The following is a 27,175-nucleotide window of genomic DNA, read 5'->3' as shown; positions in this document are numbered from 1 at the left end:
TGCTACAGTTAAATATTACAATCCATTCAACTATTCTAAACAGTCTGTTTACACAGCGATGGTTTTCTTGGCTGGTTTCTTCGAGATTTGGAACAAATCTCGTATCGCTCATGCATATACACACACGGGTCAATCACACACACTTCTGAAAAACAGCCGACTGTCATCCTTGGCTGTGTTAAAAATTCTAAAAAAATCCAGTGAACTTCAAAACAAGGATAACAACTCAAGGATCAATAAAACTTGGCAGTTCTGGCACCAAAACTTTAACCGGGTTACGTAACAAACCTGCAATAATGTGTGAAGTATCCGGTTATCCCAGAAACGGGACTTCTGTGGGCGTGCTGATTTCAGGGTAATCGCATCGTACTGTGAAATGCACAGCACGATTAGAATTGTACTCAGCGCGTGTTTTATAGTATCGAACTGGATAAATCCGGTTGTGGCGGTGAAAGGGTTAAAAGTCGACTTGAAATAGAAATCACATCCATAAACAACAAGTTTTTCAAGGGTGCACTTTATTAATGTGGGCCAAAAAGTTTGATGTCACCAGGCAACTTTCTTGTGATAAAGTGCGTGGGCAGCTGGGGAAGTGGTGGTTTGCAGGTGAAGCCATAACATTTCGCTGCAAAAAAAATTGTCATATGATTAGTGTTTACATAGCAATTATAGTGGCAGTTGTACAGGCCTTGACTTAAGCTGTTCCGCAATATATTATTGTTTGTTTTAGTGGGAGTTTAGTGAGTTCATGACTTGAATTTTTTTTAATCTGTAATGGTCAGGGTAACTGCCACTTTATAGAGCATACACTGCAGTGAACATAAGACCAGTTCTAAAAATAAGGTTCAGAAATTGGTCTGCCGTTTTTGGAAAATAGAAACTTTTCCATGGGCTATTAATGGTTTCCCCATTAGTAAATTTGTCCGAACAAAATGAAGTTTGTTCGGCCGAATGCTGAAATTGGTTGGAAAATGGCCAATGGTTGACTGCTATTTCTAGCACTGCAAAACCCAGTAATAACATTTTGTTGTTGTAACACAGATGCTGAAGCTAATAGTGATGAATCTTTAAGGGATGTTGATGATGACGAAACGTTAAGAAATATAATTGCTGATACAGAAGAAGATGAAGATAGAAGGATGATTGGCGATGTTTTAGTGCAACAATGCACATGTGGTGGAGACTGTTTGTTTAAATTGACAGGTTGTACTGTTGCTAGTGCCCACAAATCCGTTATGTCGTTGTCGCAAAATGAAAAGAGGGAGTGGCTCAGAGAGACGATAGCTGATAATAGTTGTTTTGAGAATGATAGGCTTTTGACAAAATTCTATATTGGAGGCACTGAAGTTTGTAAGGATGCATTTAGCAAAGTGTTTAAAGTCGCCCCCAAAACGATAAAACGTGCCAGCAAGCTGGTAGCTTCTGGTAAGCCAGCAGACCATGGAAACAAAGGGCAAAGAAGAGCATGCAGAAAGGCAGACTCTGTTATCGCATGGATGCGCCAATGTTTCAACCTCATTGGGGATCACATGCCTCACAAGAATCAACTTCATCTACCGAGCTGGGAAACTAAAAGGCGTACTATCAACAGTACAAATCTGACATGGAGGCACAAGCTAATCAGGAAGACAACATCGTTTCTAGGAGCACATTTTACAGGTTTTGGAAGACTAAATTTAAAGAAGTGGTGATCCCTGAGGTTTGTTTCTCACATATGATGTAGACCATGTGTTTTTAGTATTATTTCATTCAGGAGAATAGATATAAAATGTGATATCTGTGTAAAAATCAAGATAGAAAAGAGGAATGTACGTTCCAAAGAGAAGAAGGCAAAATTGGACAAGTTACTGGAAGATCATCGTGCAAGAGCTGCGTAAGTGTTGATATATTGTTTTTTTGTTATCGAATTTTTTTTTCTCATCACAAAGCAACTGTTTATCCGATTATTGGTGTAACACTATTAGAATTTGACTAGCTTTATGTTTGACCTACAAAGTATTGTACGAAATGTGATTGGCTTATGCGGCTTCAAAATTAGCCACAAACATAATTCTCTTATGGCCTAAGTTGGCTGTTTTTGACTCGTAATGCCGATGTGTTTGATCAGATGTACAGGACTCAATCCAGGCTATTATGGAGGGAGGGGGCAAAGTAAGGTTTCTATGGGGTCCGAACAACAGTAGTATTTGAAAGTGATGTGTTGTTGGTGACAAGTATTGTAGTACGGGCAATGTGTTTTGGCTGTGCTGTACCAACTATTTTTGGTAAGCAAGATTCTCTAATAGAACAGTCACTTAAGACCAACATGCTTAAGGTGGTGCTGAACAGTCTAGCGCTAAGCTACTTTGGTTCCAACCATTTCTTACCTTGTAGAACAATTCTACAGTAAGTTTCCTTTTTAATCGTAACAGCATGGAAAGTAGTGAAAGTGCGCACCATTAAATAATAACATTAAGTAACATTGCCATAGAGGGCGATTCGCAAAAATTTTAACCATACTATTGTAGAGATATGCTTACCTGATGTCTCTACCAAATTTTGATGGTATGTCTATAACAATTATTCATAATTTATGAGAAACCTACAATGCTTATCATCATATGAACACATTTTGTTTAGGAGAGAGAGGGACCGTTATTATTCTCATAGAAGTAAAGCAAGATCCAATCCAGAGAAATGTGTCACCATTATTATTGATGGTAAGTGCAGTAGCATAACATAGCAATTATATACATTTTGTGATGCAAGCACCAAATTTGAAGGCAAACGAATCTGGATATTGAAAAGCGATAAAGAACAGCGACTAGTTGTATCGCAACATTACATTCCACCCTTTGTCCATCATATTTAATTAGGTCTAGACCACATGAGCATACATGGACTTACCATTGAATTACCAATAAGCCAGCATTTAAATAGAGCGAATAGGATCAAGTGGCAACAAGTTATGAATTGCTTTCTAGAGGTATACTAGTGCTTAAAAAATTATTAATTTTGGAAGTAGGGTGTAGCGATAAGAAAAATGGAAACAAGCAGTCAAACAAGTGATATGTATAGTGCCAGCTATTCACCATATAGCTATGTGAAAATTCCTACTTTGACATTGAAGTAGGGATTTTCTCATTTAGCTATATGGTGAATAGCTGGTATCACTTGTTTGGCTGCTTGTTTCCATTTTTTTATCGCTAGAACCCTACTTCCAATTTTAGAATTGATAATATTTTAATCACTAGCTTCGTAACTTTTTTGATATAGTATATAGATGATGGTATATTAATAAATACCTTGGCTCTGACTGCTCTATTAGAGTATCTTGATCTAGCTGCCTATTTCGCATGCAGACATGCAGAGTATCTCAAAATTGGAGTCATCCAGGCTTGTTGACCCTTGTTTTCTGCAATCAAATACAGCTAAGAAATTAGTAATGGGCGTGGTCAGCACACCAGATCGTTGGAAATGAGCACGTTCAATAGCTGATTGAGGGGTGTGGCAGCGTGTTATAATTTTCACTTGCATGCTTGTTTTAACTTTAGCTAGCCACTAGACTGTTCTAGGCATCCATTTCTTCTTACAGTACTTAAGATGTTATTCTAGTGTCCAATACGGCTGCTCTATGGAAAGTGTCGATATTTAGCATCAAAGCCTTCATATGATTTCCTTGACTGAAGAAGAAAGGCAATCCGTAATAAGATAAAAGGAAAGGCAAAGTGCAGAAGGCAGACACTCATCAGAACCTGAAAAGGCACATGCCACCAGTGAGTTTAATATTGTGGCAAAAAATGGTGGTGGTGCGCTGCTTTGTTTGGCTTCTACCCTTGCGACTGTGGTCAGGCAAGCTGGTAACACTATTGATACTATTGCTCAGGCCTAGCTGTTGGGCCTGCAGCCCTCAGGCTTGGGTGTGCATATCAGACAAATCACTCAGGCCCATGATACAACTATTCAATAAGGATACTAGGATTCCGTTTCTAGTTGATATCCTTCACGGATGTATCACAGTATGGAAGACTGCTGTGCTGTAAGCATTTTCTAACACATAGCGTCATGGTTGGCCACTTTGTGTTATCAAAATTGTGTACTTTATCAAATTAGGTGATTGTATTACATAACGTACAAATAATGTTTTTTTTTTCAAAACCACTACATTAGGTATGGACCAGTCAAAGAGTAATCTTCCAAATACAAAATTAATTGCCAAATCGACTTCCAATCTCTGGAAGTTAAGAATGCACATTACTGGGTTGCTTGTCCATACACAGTCAGCTTATGGCAAACTTGCTTACGGATTTGTTGATCTATTGCTCTGGCCACATGACTGTAATCTCGTGATGACGCTGCTTGTCAAGACGTTATTCAATTTTAAAAAGAATCGTCCTTTACCTCAACGTTTATATATTCAAGTGGATAACACAGCAAAGGAAAATAAGAATCGTTTCTTCTTGTCATTCTGTGCAGCATTAGTGGAGCTGAAGATATTTCGCAAGGTAAATGTCAATAATTTTTTCTTGATATTACTAGATATGCTGTATACTTGTACAATATGCCACTCGCTTACCTTTTATGTTGTCACTTCAGTTGTATTCTCTTTGTTTAATTGCTTTCTCTTAGGTGAAAGTGAACTTCTTGGTGGTAGGTCATACTCATGAGGACATTGACCAACTGTTCTGTAAGATAGCAGAAGAAATCAATGCTCGTGGATGTGAATCATTGTCTGGTAAAGTTTTGTGTTTGTGTGTGGGCATGTTGCGCGAGTGCGCTATTAGCCATGGACATGACTAAAATACGGAACAGAATGGAAAACTGAATGGTCAATGAAATAAGAGGAACTACTTGTAAACAAGTATTTGCCATAATAATCCACTGTGCAGCAGCTACATGGAGTAATAACAGCCTGAATCAACCCCTCAAGCATATTATCGCAGCTTTCTCGAACGGATATTAAGCACTGCGCTTAAAACACTCAACTTTGTATTCAATTAAAAGCGCATTATTCCCATTTTGCCCAGTTCGTGTTAACAAGGCAAGAGACAAGCTGAGATTTTGTGTTCCGGTTAATTGCTGCAATCAGTTTGGTATATGTTCTTCAGTTTAAGGCGATGGTACTCTTATTTGCTGCAATTAAACTGAACACAAAATCTCAGCTTGTCTTCTCTTGTCTTGTTTACAACTGGGAAAAATGTGAATAATGTGCTTTTAATTGAATACAAAGTTGAGTGTTTTAAGTGAGGTGCTTAATATCCGCTCGAGAAAGCTGTGATAATGTGCTTGATGGGTTGATTCTGGCTGTTATTATTCCTTCTAGCTGCTGCACAGTGGATTACCGTATGGCTCCAAATTTTCGTAGCATAAAAATTTCGTAAAACTTGTCATTTTTGTGTAAACAAAATTTTCGTAAAAAATATTTTCGTAACAGCTGACCTATCCATCTAATTTTTTTTTTAAAATAATGCAAAATTCGTGATGCGCAATGGCCGATAACTGCCCAATCAATTTTCAGTTGCAGCTCTTCGCTTGTAGTTGTACATCGTTCCACATTGCATGGAAGCTACGTTGCAGCACGACGTGTTGCAAGGGTACCAATTCCACCCAAACACAGCATCACTCGCGATGTTTACAAAACTCGCGAAAGGGGCGTGGCATGCAGTTTGCTCACGAGTTTTAAGAATTTCGAGTGAAACGCCTGCAACGTCAATTAATTCGTGAGTTGCTTAAACACTCGTGAGTACTCGCAGCGGTGACGGTGCGTTATAGGGTCTAGTTAGGACGAGTTAGGACAGTACCGCGTAGCACCAAAGGGCATTTATATCCGTATGGCGCTGGGCTATATTAATTTTATAATTGCATTGCAGCACTTAAGACTGCTGTCCATCAGCAATACCAGGACGAATGGATATCTACATTTGCGTTTGGAGCTTATGAGAGCTAGTCCGGAACTTTCGATAGCGATGCAGTACCCCGGCAAAAGACGCAATAAAAATAGCGCTGAGAAGACCTGCAGAGGACGCTTCGTCTTGCTTCATGCAAATATTGATCAACAAGAAAATTTCGTAATAAAAATTTTCGTAACAGAGCCCTTATTATGAAAAATTTATGCTGCGAAAATTTGGGGCCATACGGTATATGGCAAGTACTTGTTTACAAGTAGTTCCTCTCATTCCGTTGACTGTTCCGTTTTCCATTTCGTTCCGTGTTTTAGTCATGTCCATTAGCCATAGATGATATGTGACCCACTTGAGTGAAAACCCGACTTATTTGTATCTTTCTAGAAATTCTTTTTATTGATTTTATATTCTCTATCTCAATAACAGGGTTATGCAAACAAGTTGGGTTTTTGGCTCAGTGGGTCACATATATACTATGTATATTCAGAATTGGAGAGGGGAGCAATACATTATGGGAGTCTCTTTAACCAGGAGTGCACCCACGGCAGTGGACACGCGCCTGGTTTACTGAAATTGTTTTCCAAAAAGTGCACTTTGTGGTAAAACCAGCTAGTATAAACACAAATAAATACTGTATTAAACTCACAGACAGGTAAGCTTACTGTGTGGTGTACACTGCATGCCAGCTCGAAATACAAGTGAAGCCAGTTACTCGGTATGGCGAGAACAATGTTCCTAGTATGTTTTATGCATGTTGTATAGACTGAAAACCAACAGTAGAGGCCTTGTGGCCTACTAGAAATGTTGTATCCCTTCAAGCAGACGGGGCGTGTTCCTCTAGTATGTAAACGGAAGATAGCTATGGCTAGTAATGAAATTGAATGACACTGCAGGTGTTTACTGCCTGGGCGCCTGGTTATTCGAAGTAGCTCAACATCCAACTTGTCGACCAGTGCAATATTTGTTGAGTGTACCTGTTAAATTATCACTCTTTTTGTTATAAAGTGGTAGCAGAAAAGACGCAATCCAAGACTGTTCATTATATCAGACTAAAACTTAGGCATTACACTCCTTCATTACTACAGATAACAGAAATTCAATAAATGAAATTCAATAAATATGTAAAGACCTCTGTTAGTTGCTCATATGTATAGTGACTACTAAGTGTGTAGGTATGTGTGTGCCATGTGCATGTCGCAAGTTGTGATGATCATCCGTTATTTTTATGCTTTCTCTATGTACAGAACTTTTAGCTCGGATTGCATCCAGCAGCACTCCCCATCCAGAGGCTAACATTGTATCGGAAGTTTGGGACTACAAAAAATGACTTGAGCCCCATCAAGCTAAAATGCAGGGGCATAGTAAATATCATATTTTCCATTTTATGCTTAATTCCGCGCAAAAACCTGTTATGCACTACAAACGATACAGCAGCTCTCCATGGGAACCCGAGGGTGCAGGACTAGAAATACTTAAGGTATGAACTTCCACAACACTTTAGTAGGTTTCCATAAGGATGTGTTGAAACTTAATTATCATGTACATGCTTAATTGGCTAATCTTTTTTTCCCCAGGGATGCCCTGATCCTACTGTAATACCACCACTTGTAGACCCATCCACACGGCTACTTGATTTAGATCGTCTGAATGCTGATCTCCAGAAGTACAGGCCGTTTATTACTCCACGAGCATGGGAGTCATGGGAGGACTTCATAGAAAAATCTGTCTATTTGGATACAAGCAAGAGTGATGCATTTTGGGAATTAGCAGCACTTGTTCATGCTCAGAAGTCTAATAACAATCTACTGTCTGCATAATTTTGGCAGGAACATTACAGGTCATATATTGTAGCATCTCATCACACGCAAGGATTCCACAAATACTCAGCAGGCTAGAAATCATGTAAGATCATTTGAGTGTTTAGGGATTTTTGATATACTGTACCAGAATAAACAAGGTAAAGTAATCCAGATCACATAGTAATCATAAAGGGTATAAATCATTCATGAAGAATGGCGCTCCGCACTTTCTGTTAGAATTTCCGTGAACAGTGCTTCGTGTTGTCCCTGGTGGATAAATAACTTTGCTCTGATTATACAGTTCAAATCAGTATGTTAGAAGGATTTTTTCTTAGGCCTTTTCTGCTTCCCATACATACAATAGGTTATAGTCTGTAAATACCAATCAAATAAATATAAGGCTGTAGCACACCGCAACTACAGTTGCTGGGCACTAACTGCAAAGAACTGCATTACAATTTTGTTTTGTTAATGCTTTATACTTTGGTATGATTAATGGTGGAACATACGTATATTGGTATGATTGATGGTGGAACATACGTATATACGAAGACAGTTTATTGCAATTTATCAGGTTTACACTGTCAAATTTGAATGTAAAATTTGAACTTTGAATGTAATGTGTGTTGGAGAATTTGATGGTGGGCAATTTGACCTTTGATTTGACTACCCCTCCTGATCCAAGTACCGTATTTATAAACACCACAGCCACTATTACCTAAGTCCCTAAAATCGATGCGGCGGCTATTCGAAAATTGACCACTACTCGATGTTGGAGTATTTTAATCACTCAGCCTGCTCAAACAGTGGAGTATTTTAATCACTCAGTCTAATCCCCACCCTTCCCCTTTCACTGCCCCAGGGGAGATAGTGAGACCAACAATTGATAAATGCACTGTAAGAGCCTTGGCTGGCTACTGTAAGGCCAATCCAAGAAAATTCATTGTTTCCCATTTCCCGCCCGCATGGTGGTTCATTATTTGCCCAGTAATTGCATTGTAGTTGCACTCAGGCACTGTAAAGCTGTTCATAAATTTCAAAAAGTAGCAAAGATAGCCCAAACTTGCATAATAAATAATGAATAATGAACCACCCGCATGTATTCTTGAGATTAATGAAATGGGAAGCAATGAATTTTCTTGGAGTGGCCTAAAATAGCATTTCTTAGAGTGGCCTTATCAGTAGCTACAAAGTAAATGTATGCATTTTATGCACAAGTGAACAAACCTCGGTAATGACTAATCCAGAGGACACGCACCTAGAACTGTAGAATAAAACCCACTCTCGAACCGTGGCTGATCTATGGTTTTGATCACACGTACTACACACCTGGGTGTATTTAAACATTCATCGCCGTATTTCCAATTGAGAATTACGTGGCACATGTGACGGTAGATATCCCTGTCACATGGGCCAATATAGAACGGTATATATCCCGTAAACTTTAAGCGAAGTGGGTGGACTGTTACAATAGTCAGTTTAAATCAGGTGACTTTATTATTCAGTGGTCCAGTTTGTAACAGCACGCCAGCCGCCAGAGGAATCAGGGCAAGAAGAATCCGAGGAAGAATCGCAGCTTAACAGTTCACTTTATTGAGGGCTAATTTGGAAGGCAACAATATACATTTAAATGCCCTATTTATACAACAAAACATGTAGTGACCTCAATGACGTGTCATGTAGTGATACAAATAACAAAATAAAAATCAGGTGATAACAGTCAGTCAGTCAGGTGAGTGTCACTCCATTCAGCTTCTCTATCACACTCCTCCCTCCTTCTTTAGTATCACACAGCTCTGTTGAGACATCTTCCCAGTATGGTAATCTGGAGATAGCATCTGCGTTAGCATTATCAGTACCCTTCCTATGTTGCACTTGGAAGATATATGGCTGTAATGCCAGACTCCACCTCATCAGTTTACTATTGTGATTCTTGAATTTTGTGAGCCAATGATCTGTCTGAATCACAAACTCTCTGCCCAGCAAGTAAACTTCAAAAGCTTCAATACCCAATTTGACAGCCAAACACTCCTTCTCAACTGTCGAGAACCGCTGCTCTCTAGGTAGAAGCTTCTTGCTAAAGAAGGATACTGGGTGATCATGTCCCTGATCATCCTGCTGGCTCAGGACAGCTCCAACCCCTACTTCGGAGGCATCTGTCTAAAATTAAAGATTTAGTGAAGTCTGCATTTTTCAAAACAGCAGATGACAACATTATTTCCTTTAGCTTACTAAAGGCCTTGCTACCTTCATCATCTAAACTCACATGTTCCGAAACTGACTTTCTGGTTAGGTTGGTGAGAGGTGTAGCAATAGTGGCATAGTGAGGAATAAAACGTTTATAGTAGCCAGTTAATCCAAGGAAGGATCGCACTTGCTTCTTGGTTGTCAGAAGCGGAAACTGGGCTATTGCTTGAAGCTTGCCCCTCTCTGGCTTCACCACTCCATTCCCCACCACATGCCCTAAATACTTACACTCTGTCATAGCCAACTGGCACTTAGAAAGTTTAGCTCTCAAACCCAATGACTGAAGACGCTTCAACACTGCCTGGAGGTGTTCCAGGTGATCTTCCCAAGAACTGCTAAACACAATGAGGTCGTCGAGGTAGGCACTGGCAAACTTGTTCATTCCTCTAATAACATGATCCATCATGCGTTGGAATGTAGCCGGTGCCCCATACAGACCGAATGGCATCATATGGAACTGATATAACCCCTGGGGTGTGATAAAAGCAGTCTTGGGACGATCCTCTACAGCAACTGGCACCTGCCAATATCCCTTCGCCAGATCTAGAGTGGATATGTATGTTCTGTAATCCACGCACAGCCGGATGGTGTTGTCCTTCTTCTTAACAACCACAACTGGTGAGGCCCATTCACTGCTACAGGGCTCAATAATGCCCTCAGCCAGCATCGTCTCTACTTCCTTTTCTACAGCTTCTCTATACACATGTGGCAACCGGTATGGCTGCTGACTGACTGGAGTATCTCCTCTAATGTGAATGTGGTGTTGACAGACTGAAGTCCGTCCACATTTACCACTCATCACCATCTTAAACTTCGCCAGCAAGTCATACAACTGCCTCAACTGTTGCTTAGACAGCTGGTCACTTACAATGGGAGCATCACTATCCTCACACTTCCATGTGGGCATGAACTCCTCTTCCATGTCCATTTGTTCAATTGACCAAAAACTTGTAGCTACTGGTGGATACCACTTCTTCAGCATATTTACATGAAATACATTCTTCCTCTTCCTCTTATTTGGCATCAACACCTCATAATTCACCTTACCTACCCTGCGTAGTATGCGATATGGCCCTTGCCACTGAGCTAACAACTTATTACTACTAGTAGGTAACAACACAAGTACCTCCTCATCTGGCTGTAGCTCTCTCTGCCTAGCTGTCTGATCATACCACTTCTTCTACTGCCCCTGTGCTGCTCTAACATTCTCTTCCACCAGCTCAGTCATCTCCTCCAACCGTTCACGTACTAAGAGAATATGTGACACAACACTCTCATCACTCTTCTTGTCGGCTTCCCACACTTCTTTAAGCACATCGAGTGGACCTCTAACTTCTCTTCCACCTAGAAGCTCAAATGGGGAGAATCCTGTTGTGTCCTGGGGAACCTCACGATAAGCGAACAAAATGTAAGGAAGCAGCCTGTCCCAGTCTCGTCCCTCCTTATTAACAAGCTTCCTCAAGAGCGACTTCAGGGTTTTATTGAACCTCTCTACCAATCCGTCAGTCTGCGGATGGTAAGGAGATGTATGGATCTGGTGTATCCGCAAGAGGTTGTACAAGTCCTTAAGAAGTTGCGACATGAAGTTGGTGCCTTGATCCGACAGAATCTCTCTTGGAATGCCCACACGAGCAAATAACTGGATCAGGTGCTCTGCCACTGTACCTGCATCAATGGAACGAAGAGGCATGGCCTCTGGATACCTTGTAGCATAGTCGCACACTACCAATATATACTGGTTACCTCTTCTACTGCGGGGCAGAGGACCAACAATGTCCAAAGCTATACGCTCAAAAGGCTCCTTCATTATTGGTAGAGGTATTAGAGGTACTCTCCGATGGCTTCCCTTTGCAGTACGCTGACATTCAGGGCATCGGCGACAGTAGTCTGCCACATCACGGAATAGAGCTGGCCAAAAGAACCGTCTACTGATTCTCTTAACAGTCTTGTCTCTACCAAGGTGACCTGCTAGTGGGATAGTGTGAGCCAACTTACACACTATCTGGTGGAACTGCTCTGGTAAAACCAGTTGTTCTACAGCTTCCCCTGGTTTTTTCTTCGGGGTCCACACATGATACAGCAGACCATCTTGCTCAACAAACTGCTTAGGGCTTCTTCCCCTCATATCCCGAATGCCCGGAACCTCATCCTGCAGCTTACGCACCTCCTGTTTAGACTGATTCACATTGGGGATATCTTCTTGAAGCCTCTTAAGACATGCCCATTCATACCGGTCCTTCCTCTTGTCTGATCGTGACTTCTTTGATCTTACAGCCCTATCATCAACAAACATGTCATCACCAAAATCAAACTCACTTGACAACACAGACTGCTCGTTGCTATCCACACTAGGAGAAACACTCATTTGCTCCTCTGGTTGTCCCGTGGCTACCTGAGGTTCCTGTACAGGCTCTACACTACTGGAAGAATCAGTTGACTCCCCTTGCTCTAACTGGGCTGCTTGTGCTAGGGCCTGACGCCTAGTAACCACCATGAGGGCCTGTCCACCATCATTGGCTCTCAACAAATTCAACAGCTCAGGAACATCTGTCCCCAACAACACGGACTGTGGTAAAGTCTCTGATACCGCAGCCTCCACTGACACAGCCTGTCCATGCACTTCCAACTCCACATTGGCAAGAGGATACACCACAGTATCCCCGTGAGCACACTGGACTGTAACAGCCTCACCCTGTCTCAGCTTCTCGTCACTGACAAGGTCACTATGGACTAAGGTCCTAGAACAACCAGTATCTAATACAATATCAGATACCAACTGACCTTCCACCATACCCTCACACCTACTCAAAATCTTACTCTTAGAGAGGATTTGTAAGGACTCCTTGCCCCACAATAAAATGAGCCACTTGGGCATTGCCTTGACGTATGCCCCCTACCTCCACAATTGTAACATACTAAGGGTTTGTCCTCCCGTTTCTTCCTCTCTCCCTTTACAGCAGTCTCTCCCTTCGTAGCATCCTCCCCTTTTGAGGACACTCCTGTTGCCACCTTCGTAGGGCAGTCTCTCGCCAGATGACCAGGTTGCTTACAGGTAAAACATGTCCTTTGGCTGCTTTTCTTTGGCTCCATACCAGGAACCCAAAGATCCCGCTTCCTGGCTTGTCTGTAGTCCTCAGCTAGTCGACCAGCTTCCTCACTAGTCCGCGGTTTCCTCTCCTTGACCCATACTTTAATCTCCTTAGGCAGGACCTCCACAAATTGCTCCTTCACCAACTCATCGACCACTGCCTGGCGATCTGCACGTCCCTTCAGCCACTTTTCTGCCAGATCCTGGATACGGATAACAAGCTCCACAGGAGTTTCATTCTCCTTTGGCCTCACATCACGGAATTGTCGTCGGTAGGTCTCTTCATTGATGTCGTAACGACGAAAAATGGCTGCTTTCACTCTGTCATAGTCCTTTGCGTCGTGGTCGCTCATTGCAGCATAAGCCAATCGTGCCTTCCCAGTAAGTTGAGGGGCTAGAATTGCTGCCTGCTTGTCTCTGTCCACGCCATGGGCTTCCACAGCTCTCTCGAAGGTGGTGAGAAAAGCTTCGATGTCATCATTCTCAGCCAGTTTCGTAAGCTTTAGCGACTCTGGTCCCACCTCTACACGACGCGGTCTTCCCTTGGTTAGCCCTCGAACTAATTCTTCATAGTGCCTCCTGCTGGTTTCCTGTTCAAGGCGTCTCTCTTCGTCATATTGGCGACGTTCCTCTAGTTGTGCCTTCTCGAAGAGTTCTCGTTCTTCCCTACGGTTCTCCTCTTGTCTGCGGGATTCCTCCATCCAGGCCTTCAGTAGCTCTGCTACTTCTGAAATTGCTGGTTCCGTCTCAGGTTGGTAGCTCCTCCCCGAGCGCAGCATACGCGAGCTAGCTAGCAAGCTTAGTAGCCGTAGAACAAATCGACCACTCCTGTCACCAAGTGTAACAGCACCCCAGCCGCCAGAGGAATCAGGGCAAGAAGAATCCGAGGAAGAATCGCAGCTTAACAGTTCACTTTATTGAGGGCTAATTTGGAAGGTAACAATATACATTTAAATGCCCTATTTATACAACAAAACATGTAGTGACCTCAATGACGTGTCATGTAGTGATACAAATAACAAAATAAAAATCAGGTGATAACAGTCAGTCAGTCAGGTGAGTATCACTCCATTCAGCTTCTCTATCACACAGTTGAATAGGTTTCATTGTATAGTTGAATATTAGAAGCATTGTGCAATCACAAATGCCATAAAATATCAGTAAAGCAAACAGGCATAACGCAGAATGTGATCAAAGGAATCAAATGAAACTTGGTATTTAACTTTGACTCATGATGCACTGTCTTTGTGCCTATTTTGAAGAAATTTGAAAAGAGTGGGTTAACATTTTAATTTCTTTGATAATTTAGCATGGAATCACCAAAATACTAGAATTTCCTGAGTTAATATCCTAATTTGCCCAATGCTGACGGAGGTCTAGCAGGTGGTTTTGAGTAGTCCATAGTATGGAGAAATATTTTGTGACATAAAATAAACTATAGACCATATTGCAAGGTTCAGCCAAAAAAGCCACTTATTCTACCGGATATCACCACTAGATTCACTTTAACTTCAAGAAGACTTAAATAATTTAAACTTTTGGAGTACCCACTGGAATCTTCTATTCGGTCTATCAAAAATCTTTCTGCCATCTTTTAAAAGGAAATCTCCAACATCTTACAATATCGGCACCTCCCAGATTTCTTGTGTTGATACATACAAAGATCTAAGAATTATGTTATCAAGCGACTTATCATGGGATGCTCACTATTAGTGTTGCACCGATATCCAAATTAGCCGATTATTCCGATAACCGATATTAAGCAACAGAATTAGCCGATACCGATAACCGATCCGATATACACTAATAACACTGACACTCATCCTCATCATTATTAAATGGCTCATATTAGTGATATAACCATTGATATACAGCTCATTCTAGGCTAAAATGTAAAGTTAGATGTATACCACAAGTAAAAGTTACTCATGGTAAACAGGTTTTAAGTACATTTTACTACTGCTATACAGTTGAGACAAGTGGCTGGCACTACATAGAAACCTAAAAACCTCAGTTTACTGTTGGGCATGGCCTAAACCCTGACAGTTTATTATGGGCATGGCTTGTAGTCACCGCTAAACCATTAACACATAACTTGATTAAAATGCCAAATAACTTATGTCTAGCCTCCCCCACATCATTATACTACACAGCGCAGTGGAGATTAACATCGGCCTTGATTTAATCAAAACCGATTAATCGGCTAGTAGCCAATATCGGCCCGATACCGATTATTGAACCGATTATCGGTGCAACACTACTCACTATAACCACATTATCTCCAAATCCTATCAGGTACTTGGACTTCTAAGAAGATCTTTCTCCCTACAAAGTTATGTACAAGCCAAATCTCGACTATATACCTCTCTTGTTAGATCCCAGTTTTTCTACTGTTCAGTCATCTGGAAACCCCACCCAATTAAGTACATTCAGCAACTGGAACGTGAGGCGTGCAACTAAATACATTCTAAATGATTACTCTACTGACTACAAGTCTCGTCTTATTAAACTCCATATGCTACCCCTGATGTACATTCTTGATGTAAAAGATGTGATGTTCTTTCTTAAAAATCTCCACCACCTCCACAATGGGTTTGACATCAATAATTTCATTAAATTTGCAACTGGTCACACACTGGAAACAAGCTGCTCCAAACAACATCACCTGACAATTCCACTAGTAACTTCTATTTTAACTGGCTGCCGCGCATCTGGAATGCCCTTCCTACCAGGACAACCCACTCAAGATAAAGGCAAAACTTTTAGATTATCTGTGGAATCATTTCACTGCCAATTTCACCTCCAACAACACCTGCTCTTTTTCATTTCTATGTCCATGCTCAAAGTGTTCAAAGATCCCTCACCAACCTAACTTCAACTCCCTTTAACTGTTAATTTCCCCCCTTTAAGTAATCAAGTAAATAAACTTTGTAGCTAATCACTACTACAATTTAGCTTCTGGCCACTGACGCTGCCGCGCATCTGGAATGCCCTTCCTACCAGGACAACCCACTCAAGATAAAGGCAAAACTTTTAGATTATCTGTGGAATCATTTCACTGCCAATTTCACCTCCAACAACACCTGCTCTTTTTCATTTCTATGTCCATGCTCAAAGTGTTCAAAGATCCCTCACCAACCTAACTTCAACTCCCTTTAACTGTTAATTTCCCCCCTTTAAGTAATCAAGTAAATAAACTTTGTAGCTAATCACTACTACAATTTAGCTTCTGGCCACTGACACAGGATGTCGGTGGACCATCAGTGTGCTGCCACGTGTCCCAATTCTATCTGCAACTTGTATGTATGTATATGTACACTGTAAAGTTCATTATTATTATTATAAATTTTTTTGAGGTACAAAGTATGCAGTATGTAAACAGGTGTGACTGTGTGGTTTTAGCACAGGTAGTGTGACGTGGAAGCAAGTAGTTCGGGCCTGTCGTAAGCATTCTTCATTGTTAGCAGTGTGTGCTAGTAAGAAACTTTCAGTGTCGAGGACTAACTGTCCATGGCAGATTAGAAGTGGATATAACCAAGAGTTCATGAACTCTTGATATAACTACAAGACAATTAGCTACAAGTCACTCAACATGCACTAGCTATCATGTGGTTAGACTTCAAAATGGATGGTGGTAGTATTCCTCTAGCTACTCAGATGCAAAATTTGCTGTAAATTCAAAGATACAATGAGAAACTTTCATATGGTGTACTGTCAAGCTATGGTCTAATGACAAGATTAGCACAGTATGAGGAATTGGAAAAAGAGAGAACCAGGCTATGGCATGATCACCTGCAGTTCCACCTGCTTCTACCTCAACAAGTACACAGAAAAATTGGAATTTTAAGCTAGAGTAGGGACCATAGCACATCAATAAAAAGTACTGAAACGAGCTGGAGTAGTGCACGATATTAAATCACAATAAGAACTGTTATATACCTACTGTGCATTTCCATTATGGTATCTTATACACAGTAGTGATATAACACTTATTATTATGCAAGTGGATCCCACCTTCAATTTTAGTGAGTTTAATGTAACGCCAATCACTTAAAAGGAAGTTACAAAGATTTATTGTGCTAGTAGCAACATGATTTTAAAATATGCTGCTTGTGATTGGCTGACTGGACCTTTAGCTACTTAAATGCCTCCATTATTATTTTAATGTTCAAATACAATCCTACAGCATTTTGTTCTTGTGTAGTCATGTACATACTATAAAAATTGTTTGTGTATCCTACTGAATCACTTGTGTATGTTTGCTGCTATGTAGGTGGGGAAATTCCTCCCCCAGCAAGTGATAGTGATCACCAAGATAATGATAATTCAATAGAAAACAGTGTATGTTCTGAATATAATAATGAAGTGTGTGTATGCACATGCATCTGTATGTAGTGTGGTATAATATTATTCAACACTTAATCCGACAACTGAATGTGTTACAGTACAATACTCCCATCAGCACCTTGACGTATTATTCTGAAATACATCAAGATGAAATTAGTATTACACTTGTTTGTCAAGGTTCCTTGACAAAATCTGTATTACTAATTTGATTGGCTATAACCTTATGATGTGATTCTATTGGAAGCTGATGTCCGACTTGACAACTAGTGTTGCCATAGTGATGGACACCACAAGGCATAGCAATAATATGGTTGCTTAGCAATGGTTGCTATGTAACAGTTGCTAAGTACAGTTGATCTCTTTTGCAAGTGGTTATTCTAATTTTGTTGCTTGGCAACAGTTGCTATGGTTGTCAGATTAATTTGCAATAGGACGGTCGTCTTGCGGTATTTGGGATTAATCGTTCTCGCATTGTAAACAGGAAGGAAATAGTGCTCGGCTTTGCCTCGCACTATTTCACCCCTTCCCGTTTACAATGCTTGCACTATTAATCCCAAATACCACAATCAACCGTCCTATTACATATACTAATAGACCCTACATGTTTGATCACATGTGTCACTGTTGCTGTTTATAATATAGTGCATTTACATGTACACTCCAGAGCTGGGCACAGTATGGTACAGTAACGCACGTTACATTAGATTTTGCTGGTGTAAGCAGGTATTGTTCCCAGCTGAAGTATATTTATATACATTGCTGGGGCCCTGCACATTCAACCATGATGGATTGGTATGGTATGCTATGACACAACAGGTTACTATGGATGCTCATGCAGTCTGATTCAGAGCTACAGAGTACCTGCTGCTTAGGCAGACATGAAAGGTACAAGAGCAGCTGCCAATTACTGGCTAATGTCACAACTAAGTTAATTGTCTTGCTATTGTAATGCATAAAGCAAGCCAATATCTATCCCCATTCAAGTAGTAACTGCTGATACCTTTCCTCCAAAGGTTTGTAGTGAACGTGCAAATTGAGCACGAAAAAAAGAAGCTGTATTTTACTGGCAGATTCCATCTTGTGATATGCTGGAATGGATCATGTGTGCTAAGGTGCACTTTCAGGACTTCTTCAGTCCTGTTTTATTTATTTCTTGCTACTGTAAACACTTGCCAGAATCATATCATACTGTCAACAACCATGTACCAACCATGTCCAGTGCCTCCATAGACCACACAGTACTTTCTAAAGATCCAAGTAACGACAAACACTTTTGACTGTCCAGGGATGAACATAGTGCTGGCTGGTTGTTCTAGGAAGTACCCTCAGTCTAAGTAACAATAATATCCATGGATACTTTTGACTATCCAGGGATGCACAATTTACTGGCTGGTAGGACGGACTAGAGGGTACCCTCTGTCTGAGTATCCTTGGAATCCATGGATACTTAGACGATCCATGGATGAACAAGTACTGGTTAGTAGGATCAGACGGTACTTTGTACATCCCTGGTTGCTCTCACTTACCCTGTCTAGCAATGTCTACACTATCCGTATTCATTTCATTTGTGGCATTCATAAAAGTACTTTACAATGCTGTACTGTGCATACTGTGCTGTACTGCACAGCTGCTAATGTAAATGCACTATTAGTACATCTAAATCAACTAATGTGTAACCTGCATTGTTGTTTGCATTGCATTGTACAGCACATACGTATTACATGATATGATTTATATTGCAGGATGATTCTGAAACTGATGAAGAAGATCTACTGGATGGGATGCACAACTACTGGGAACAAAGGGCAGATAATCTTCAAAGGCCAGGTGAACTTCAAAGGCCGACAACACCTAGTGATCTTCAGAGGGAAGCACAACCTTTAAATCCTACACCAAAGATCGTTGAGGTATTTCTGATGTTTCTTGCCTTGTGGCAATTCCTCTTTAATATTTCAAACAAGGCTATGAACATGCTAATCAAATTTTTTCACATCTTCATTTCTGTACTGGCTAATGTTGTTCAGAACAATCAGCTTAGACAATTACAGAATCATTTTCCAACTTCTCATGCTCAAATATACAAGTTGCTTGGACTAGATGATGCATTTACTGAGTATGTAGTATGTCCAACATGCAATTTATTATATTACTACGATGACTGTATTGAGACCACATTGGGACATAAGCACTCTAAAAGGTGTGTGTTTGTTAATTTTCCTGATCACCCTCACAGAAACCAAAGAGAACCTTGCAACACAATATTGCTCACAGACAAACTTAATATCAACAATGAATTGGTTTTTGTCCCTATAAAGACATACCCTTATTGCTCATTTAAAGAATCGTTAGCTAGACTCGTGTACCAGCAAGACTTCTTGAAGTGTGAAGAGTGGAGAAGTCGTATAGGGACAATTCCTGATAATGTAATGGCCGATGTGTATGATGCCCAAGTGTGGAGAGATTTCATGAGTGACCGCTATGACAAATTTTTACAATATCCTGGCAGCCTTTTGCTTTCTTTAAATTGTGATTGGTTCCTGCCCTTTAGCAATACCCAGTATTCAGTTGGTGCCTTATATTTAGCTGTTCTTAATTTACCTAGGAAAGAACGGTATAAGATTGAGAATATCATATTAGTGGGTGTTATCCCAGGTCCAAAGGAGCCTAAGCAGACCTTAAACCCATTAATAGCTCCATTTGTTGAGGAATTGCTATGTGCTTATGATGGATGGCAGCTACCTATCAGTGACAGCAACATTGGAGAAACGACAGTTTGTATCCGTGCATGCCTTGCCAGTATTGTGTGTGATATTCCAACTATGAGGAAAATCTGTGGTTTTCTTAGCCATGCTGCAAAACTGGGATGCTCAAAATGCCTTAAGCAATTCACTAAAGATAGTTTTACAGATAAAACAGACTATTCAGGCTTTGATCTTGCGTCATGGACACCTAGGACACTACTCGACCACAAAGCACATTGCGAAGAACTGAACAACTGTACAACAAAGTCTGATTTGGAAAATAAAGAGTCAGATTATGGCTGTAGATACTCTCTTTTACTTGATCTCCCAAATTTTGACCCCATTAGGTTTGGAGTTATTGACTTCATGCACAACATGCTGTTGGGAATGCCTAAACACATCTTCTATTAGGCGTTATTGAAACCCCATCGTCATCATCATTGTGCCTATATATGCATAATATGTACTAAGTCGCAATACAAAATATCGATCTCCATCACATACTACTAATTTAATTATCAAACAATTAAAGATACTAATATAAATCTTATACATGGTTTACTTAGACTCAAGCAAAAGGATGTATGCGTATGGTATAGCATAGCACAAAATTCTGGAAGTGTGTTGAGTTGACACGTCGGGACATCTGTATAGGTAACACTTATAAATGTTTGCAGTAATACCAGAGCTCAAAATAACATTCAGCAGTCGCACTTTTCAGTACAAATACAGAGCAAAGAGTCCTTTGATCTGCAACTACTGCCAGGCATTTGAATACAATAGCATGACTTTCGACAAGTTTGTGCAGCTGGAACTGCTTATAGTCAACATAGGAACAAGGTGTGAGCTACAAAAAGAGCCTTGACAAAAACGACACGCCTCAAGATTGCAAAGTGCAGAACAACTTTCGGTATCTGCAAGACAAAATCCATTTTGGTTTAGTTACCACAGGCCATTTTTTTTGTTATTTTGAGCATTGTAAACTCCGTGCATAAATAGACATAACAACAATCCATATCATAGAAAGCGAGGGCATCCCCCCCAAATAATTGTAATACGGAAATTTTAATGTTATACTTTGTTTTAAGCTATCCTAGTACAAAATAATGTTTCACCATCAATGATACTAATGTTATAGATGTATGTAGTTCAGAGTACATGAATGTATGATGTAGCATGTCTTTACTTCATATTACATGACATTAAGCTTGGCTAATTGTGCATTATTTAGAATTGTAAATGAGTGAATCTAAATTGAAGGCATTCAGTTTCAATTGGGAGGAGCAAGAGGTAGTGTACGCATTATGATCTAAAACATGCATGTGGTGTTTGGTAAAATATGGGCTGAGTTGTTTCCTATAATTTACTCCATGCACAGAGAAAATGTTTTGCAATTGTTTGGCACAACAACTGTCAAAAATAAAACTTGTGTGGGTCCAAAGTATCATTTGCAGAGAGGAATTTCGTATCTTGGGTGCTTGAAGGCTTGAGAGATAATCAACATAACTTGGGGATTGCAGCTCTTTTTAAAGTCACTGACTGTTCTAGACCTTTGTACATGGCACTTCTAGATCCTTGTACAAAGCATGGCTGTGAAGAATCTAGCCATGCAAGACTAGTCAAGTGTCATATGTACACTGCTATGATCTGGTGAGGGCTAAATCAATCATGCAGTCTGGTCATTCCATTGTCACTTTAATCAAAATGTAAGCTACAGGCTGTATGTAAATAATTTCTGCAAATCTTACCCATTATGTTCATTATTGTCTTCGTGATCTCCACCAACATGATCATTATTACTACAAAATCAAATAAATAGAAGCAATGGCACTTTGTACCCAAGCTGCAAACAAAAATTGCTCCAGATTCTCATAACGATTAAAATGCAAAGCTAAGCGAACAGTGATTGAAAAGAACACTGGAATGAAATATTCTGTCTTTCAATGAACTGCCCTATTTTGATGCTCCACAGATGTGCATAGTTGATCCTATACAACCTACTTTGGGACATCCATGAATGTAATGGAAACAAGGAAATTAACTGAAGTGCTGTCAGCCAATGACTGGAATTATATAACAACGTGTAGACAGATTTGTTACGCTGAATGGTATAGAACATACACCATCTATAACAGTTAGTGGTGTTGGTGGATTTACAACTGAACTGGACTATCTTTTTTTCCACTGTATATGTTAAACAAGAGTGTTACCATGTATGTTGGCTGCACTGTGTTAAAGCAGATTGCACCAGGGAAAAATGGAAATATAATTAAGATTTACATCCACAGTGAACACACCTGGCCTCAAAAGACAGAATACTTTATAGTAAGCTATACCACTATAAAGCATATGTGCTATGCATGTTTAGCAATACAATAGCCTGAAATAAATAATATATGTGATACCCTGTAGGGTGACTCCAACAGACACAAAATCAGCTAGTGTTGAGGATACCACTGACATACCCATTCAGTTAAAAAAGCAGCAAACATTTGACAAACACACTTTATTTATTATTATGCTATAGATACAGGTAACAAACAAACTAGATGTGGCAAATGTGATGGCTACATCAGAAATGACTGTGACAGTTACTATTTGGTCAACAATTGATCATGTCTCCACTGTTTGGAGCATGTGGGACAATACAACTGAATGTCTCCACTGTTTGGAGCCTGTGGGACAAGCCTTATTTTACTGTATAATAACCCTAAGGGATCTAGACAGTTTATCTATAAACCGGACCCAGAACAGTGCTCCTCTAGAAGCAGCAACTGAACAGTAATGATAACAACAACATATATAATATGAATGATGGATGCAAGGAAGACTCACTCGTAATACAGAGCAGCCAGCAGGCCGCAGCTGACAAGTTGACATCCAGACCTAAACATGAAGGGAACAGTAGTATTTGGGTTGCTATGGTGACGAGTCAAGGATGCTTTTTCTAAAGCACCCATGAAAGTATTTGCGTATGAAGGCATGGTACGAGTTTCCATTGCCGTGTCATATAATTGTTTACATTGTTTGTTGTTAAATTCAAAGTAAGCTCTGAATGTCATCTGTGAACATTGGCATTCCCTTCAAGAGGACACCACCGTCGGTCATTTCTTTCCAAACCCACCCCTTATGGCATACAGCATGAATGCTAACCTTCACAAAAAGTTGTATGAGCAAAACTTCCCCCTTCCGGTTCCACAGAAGTTGTTTCACCCACTGTGCCACATAAATATCTATTGTACAAGTTGGAATGGTATGGCATTTGAGGAAATATTAAAACTGGATCTCCTCATTTTTGAATAGTGGGACACAGTGTGTTGTTTTAGATGGTGTTCACTCGCCTAGATGTCCAGTCCTGTCAGGTGTTCCCAGGGCACAGTCCTTGATTTACCAGAAACTATATAATACACGGATACATTGAAAAATGAAGTAGGGATCTAAGCGATAAAAAGTAGTGAAACAAGAGATGAACAATGGTAGCTATTACAGCATAGCGTTTGGGGTAAGTTTTTCCCTGTCCATTTGCAAGTCTGTTTTCCAGTCCGTTCCGTGCTTTAGTTACATCCAATTTGGCAGGTTTGAAAGTTGCAAAAATGACAAAAAGTAGGTTTATCAAAATCTGCCACAATGGTTCAGGAAAATATCTCAAGTATGTACTAAAGTACATGAAAAAGAATTTGTTAAGTACATGCATGTACACAAACTTTCAAGCTATCCAAGTATTATGTCATGAATGCAATGGCTAAAAGAAAATAAAACCAATAGTGAGCTTACCAGATAGTTCAATTACCTTCTCCGCCATTCTTTGTCTTAGCTCATAAATCTGCTTCATTTCTTCAGGCAATGCCTCATTTAATAGCAAGGATTCTGCAAACTGAAAATAATGAATTTCATATCTGTTTACGATATCAACTGTATACAATAACTAATGTGTTGTGCATGAAGAGCTATACGTGCTATTATACACTAGTATGCACAACAAAACGGAGTTGAACTTGGCACTTACTCTCTTGAAATATCCTTCTGCTTAAAGTGCAACTTGGTTTTAACCTTCCATTTATACAATGTTTTGTACTTTTCTGATAAAAAACCTGGTTCAGCTGATGTTGCCATAATTTACTTTACATAATATCAGTAGTAAAAGCTAACACAAGTAGTTTGAATCGTGCCAATAGAAACACTGTGACATCATTTTTGTGTACACCAATATAATGCAGGTGCAATTGACTGTAACCCTGCAAGCTGTATGCCGTTTGATACCCATCTCTCTCTTCTACCAGTATATCTAGAACTCACATGTTATAAAGTGTAAAGTGCTAATAATAAATACTTTAGGTTTAAGGAAGAAAGTCCATCCCTCCTGGAGGAAGACTGAGTGTGGCCCCGACTAGACATTGGGTGACCTGCAGTTCGAATCCTGGGGTTAGAGGGATTTTTTTTCCTTACTTTGGCCCCTTTTCTGTTACACCTTTTCAGTTAGTAAGTGAAGTCATTAGGTCTAAGTCCCTGAAATTAGGTTAGGTAATCCTAAGGCTGCAGCACATGTTGCTGTCAGACCTTCAGTGCTGGTCACTGTAAAGTGCTAATAACAATAATAATAATAAAGCAAAGGGAAAACGGGTCTTCTCCATATCGCCATGGCACTGAAAGATGGGCGCCGCCATCTTATCAATCAACCTGATGATATCATGCTATTTATTTTTAGAATCCTTATCACGTGGAAAATGGACTAATTAGAAATAAAACCACCTAGCAGGCAAATATCAAGCTTTAAACAGGTATGATTGTTCTGTATAATATGTTATTTTATATTGCCAAATGCCATAACTTTCCCAAGCTTCTTCCTATCGCTTCATGGAAAAACACCATTAGTCTGCTGATCAATTTGGTAGCGATTTCAGCTTCGTAGCCCTTAGAACAAAGGAGTTATGGGTCCATTTATAAAGGGCACCTGTTTTGGCAATATATTAGCCATTGGATAGTAAAGGGTATATTAGCCAATGGATAATAAAAAAACCCTTTATAGTAGAGTGGCATAGTGCAATAGTTGTGCACTTTGTGATACAATTATTAATTTTTCCATATAAATTGTACTACTTATGACAGAGCCATTGCATATTTGACTTATGGTGACCTTTACAGTCATTTTGTATCGAAAATTGATTGTTTCTGTCTTTATCTCCCTGAGGCATCATTTTGCACAGTTTCAAATTAAAGGTGCTGCTAAAACAAACTACTATGAATTACTCACCCATTAGTCGTTTACACCCCAAGGGCAAAGAATTAAATGACTTACAAAAATGATCATAACTTTGTAGTGGGAGTTAGTAAAATGCGGAATAAGCAAAACTTATCTTTTGCAGATTGTACCAATATAATCTGCAATGATGAGTAATCTATATAGTCTATAGTAATTGTACTTCATTTACCTTAACAGGGCCGTAGGAATCGGTCCGGTTTGTCCGGCCATGGCCGGACCACTTTGCAACCCTACAATAATTGTGTTGTTTGAATTCGTAATTTCAATTATTTTGATGCATTTCGATAAATACGACAGCTGAAAATGGCAACGTTATTCTCCTGGTTTTCAAAGTCAAGTTCTGCGTCTACTTCATCCTCTTCATCATCATCTACAGTATCTTCACCATCGTCATCATTGGTGCCATCATCCAAGCAAGACAATTCTTCCCCATCACAGCTCGCCACGTCCCTCGTATCACAGCGTCACACTGACAGTCTCAACTATCCACAAATACTTGATGCTCCTCACTAGCCTCGTTCATTCCATTTTCCACGTCGTTCGTTTGGAAGTGAAAAGGTGGTTAAGCGGGGATTTAATGCAAGTTGGTTCGACAGCCATACGTGGCTGCACCATGATGAAAGTAAAGATTTAGCGTTTTGTTACCTTTGCATGAAGGCAGTAAGGAAGAACACGTTAAATCTTAGTAGGTGTGCAGACAAGGCCTTTATATCTACAGGGTTTTCTAATTGGAAAGATGCCAAAGTAGCTAGCCTTTAGAAATCACGAACGAACTAAATGCCATAAAGAAGCTGTTCACACTGTAGTAGCCCTACCCAAAGATTGTGCTGAGTTGCTTTCCTCGCAGCATGCAAAGAGAAAGCTAATAATAGGCAAATGATGCTTAAGTTATTTTTCTGCATTGCGCAGAATTAAGAGTTACCTTAGGTCAACAATGTCTCAAGTAGGATTCAATTTCCTATAAATAATGGTACTACATGTACACAAAGAACTAACTGACCAGTTGCATCTCATTGAAGTAGCTAACGAGTTTGTTAACAACAAATCTACTGAACCCAGATTAAGTATATATCTTTGGGAAATTTACTGAGAGAGATACTGTAGGTGTAAGTGTTTGCCTTAATTGTGGAAAAGTCTTGAGTTGCAGTATCTGTTGTAAATAGACTTATATGATGCATAATAGCTATAGCTGCAGTCGTGACTTTCATGCTTATTTTGTTGTGACATGTAGTGTGTATAATTATATGGATCAGTTTTGTAATTGATTTTCACCCTGTATTATTATGTAACTAGCATTTCTCATCATTTCAGTTGTAACACTATTATTACATTATAAGTACATCATGATCATGACCATCACCAAATCATTTTCAATGTGCATGTGTTACAATTATATGCCAAATAATGTGGCATACATAAAATATAAAATAATAAAAAAATCATGGTACAGTATAGTCTAAGTGTCAAAAACTAGTCAGAAAATGCACCAGATTCCATCTCAGAGTGCTAATGTTTTAATTTTTTTCTGGGGGGGCATGCCCCCAGACCCCCCTAGCAGCTCCATGCTTCGCATGTCGGTTGTGTGCTTTACACAACTGTGACCAGCTGCTAGCTATCTCACAGAAAATTGGCCAGACCACTTCAACATACCTTGCTACGGCCCTGCTTAATTGTAACAGCTCTGAATTGCACACCACAGCAATGGATAAACAGCAGCTGGTTGAGCTTTAAATAGGATGAGCACACAGCCAATCATCCTAGAATGATCGACCTACATTCACTAAACTTACTGTATATACTTCTTTACTGAT

The 27,175-nt window shown here is 39.9% G+C and overlaps 2 protein-coding genes across 2 annotated transcripts; one reads left to right on the top strand and one right to left on the bottom strand.

The window, feature by feature from the left end:
* Window positions 1-12,098: 12,098 nt before the first annotated feature.
* LOC136246115 (uncharacterized) lies at window positions 12,099-12,728 on the bottom strand. The gene is made up of 2 exons (XM_066037582.1): window positions 12,245-12,728; window positions 12,099-12,195 (listed from the first exon to the last, which is right to left on the bottom strand). The coding sequence occupies exons 1-2, from the start codon at window positions 12,717-12,719 to the stop codon at window positions 12,110-12,112; spliced, it is 561 nt and encodes a 186-aa protein (XP_065893654.1). The 5' UTR covers window positions 12,720-12,728; the 3' UTR covers window positions 12,099-12,109.
* A 4,405-nt stretch (window positions 12,729-17,133) lies between these two features.
* LOC136245899 (uncharacterized) lies at window positions 17,134-20,515 on the top strand. Its single transcript, XM_066037354.1, has 2 exons — window positions 17,134-17,357; window positions 19,106-20,515. Exon 2 carries the CDS (start codon window positions 19,145-19,147, stop codon window positions 20,513-20,515), a length of 1,371 nt encoding a protein of 456 aa, XP_065893426.1. The 5' UTR covers window positions 17,134-17,357; window positions 19,106-19,144.
* Window positions 20,516-27,175: the final 6,660 nt, after the last annotated feature.

This window comes from Dysidea avara, chromosome 15 (genome assembly GCF_963678975.1).
Source record: "Dysidea avara chromosome 15, odDysAvar1.4, whole genome shotgun sequence".
NCBI lineage: Eukaryota > Metazoa > Porifera > Demospongiae > Dictyoceratida > Dysideidae > Dysidea > Dysidea avara.
The sequence above is the reverse complement of the archived record's forward strand: the minus strand, read 5'-3'. Positions and strand labels throughout refer to the sequence as shown.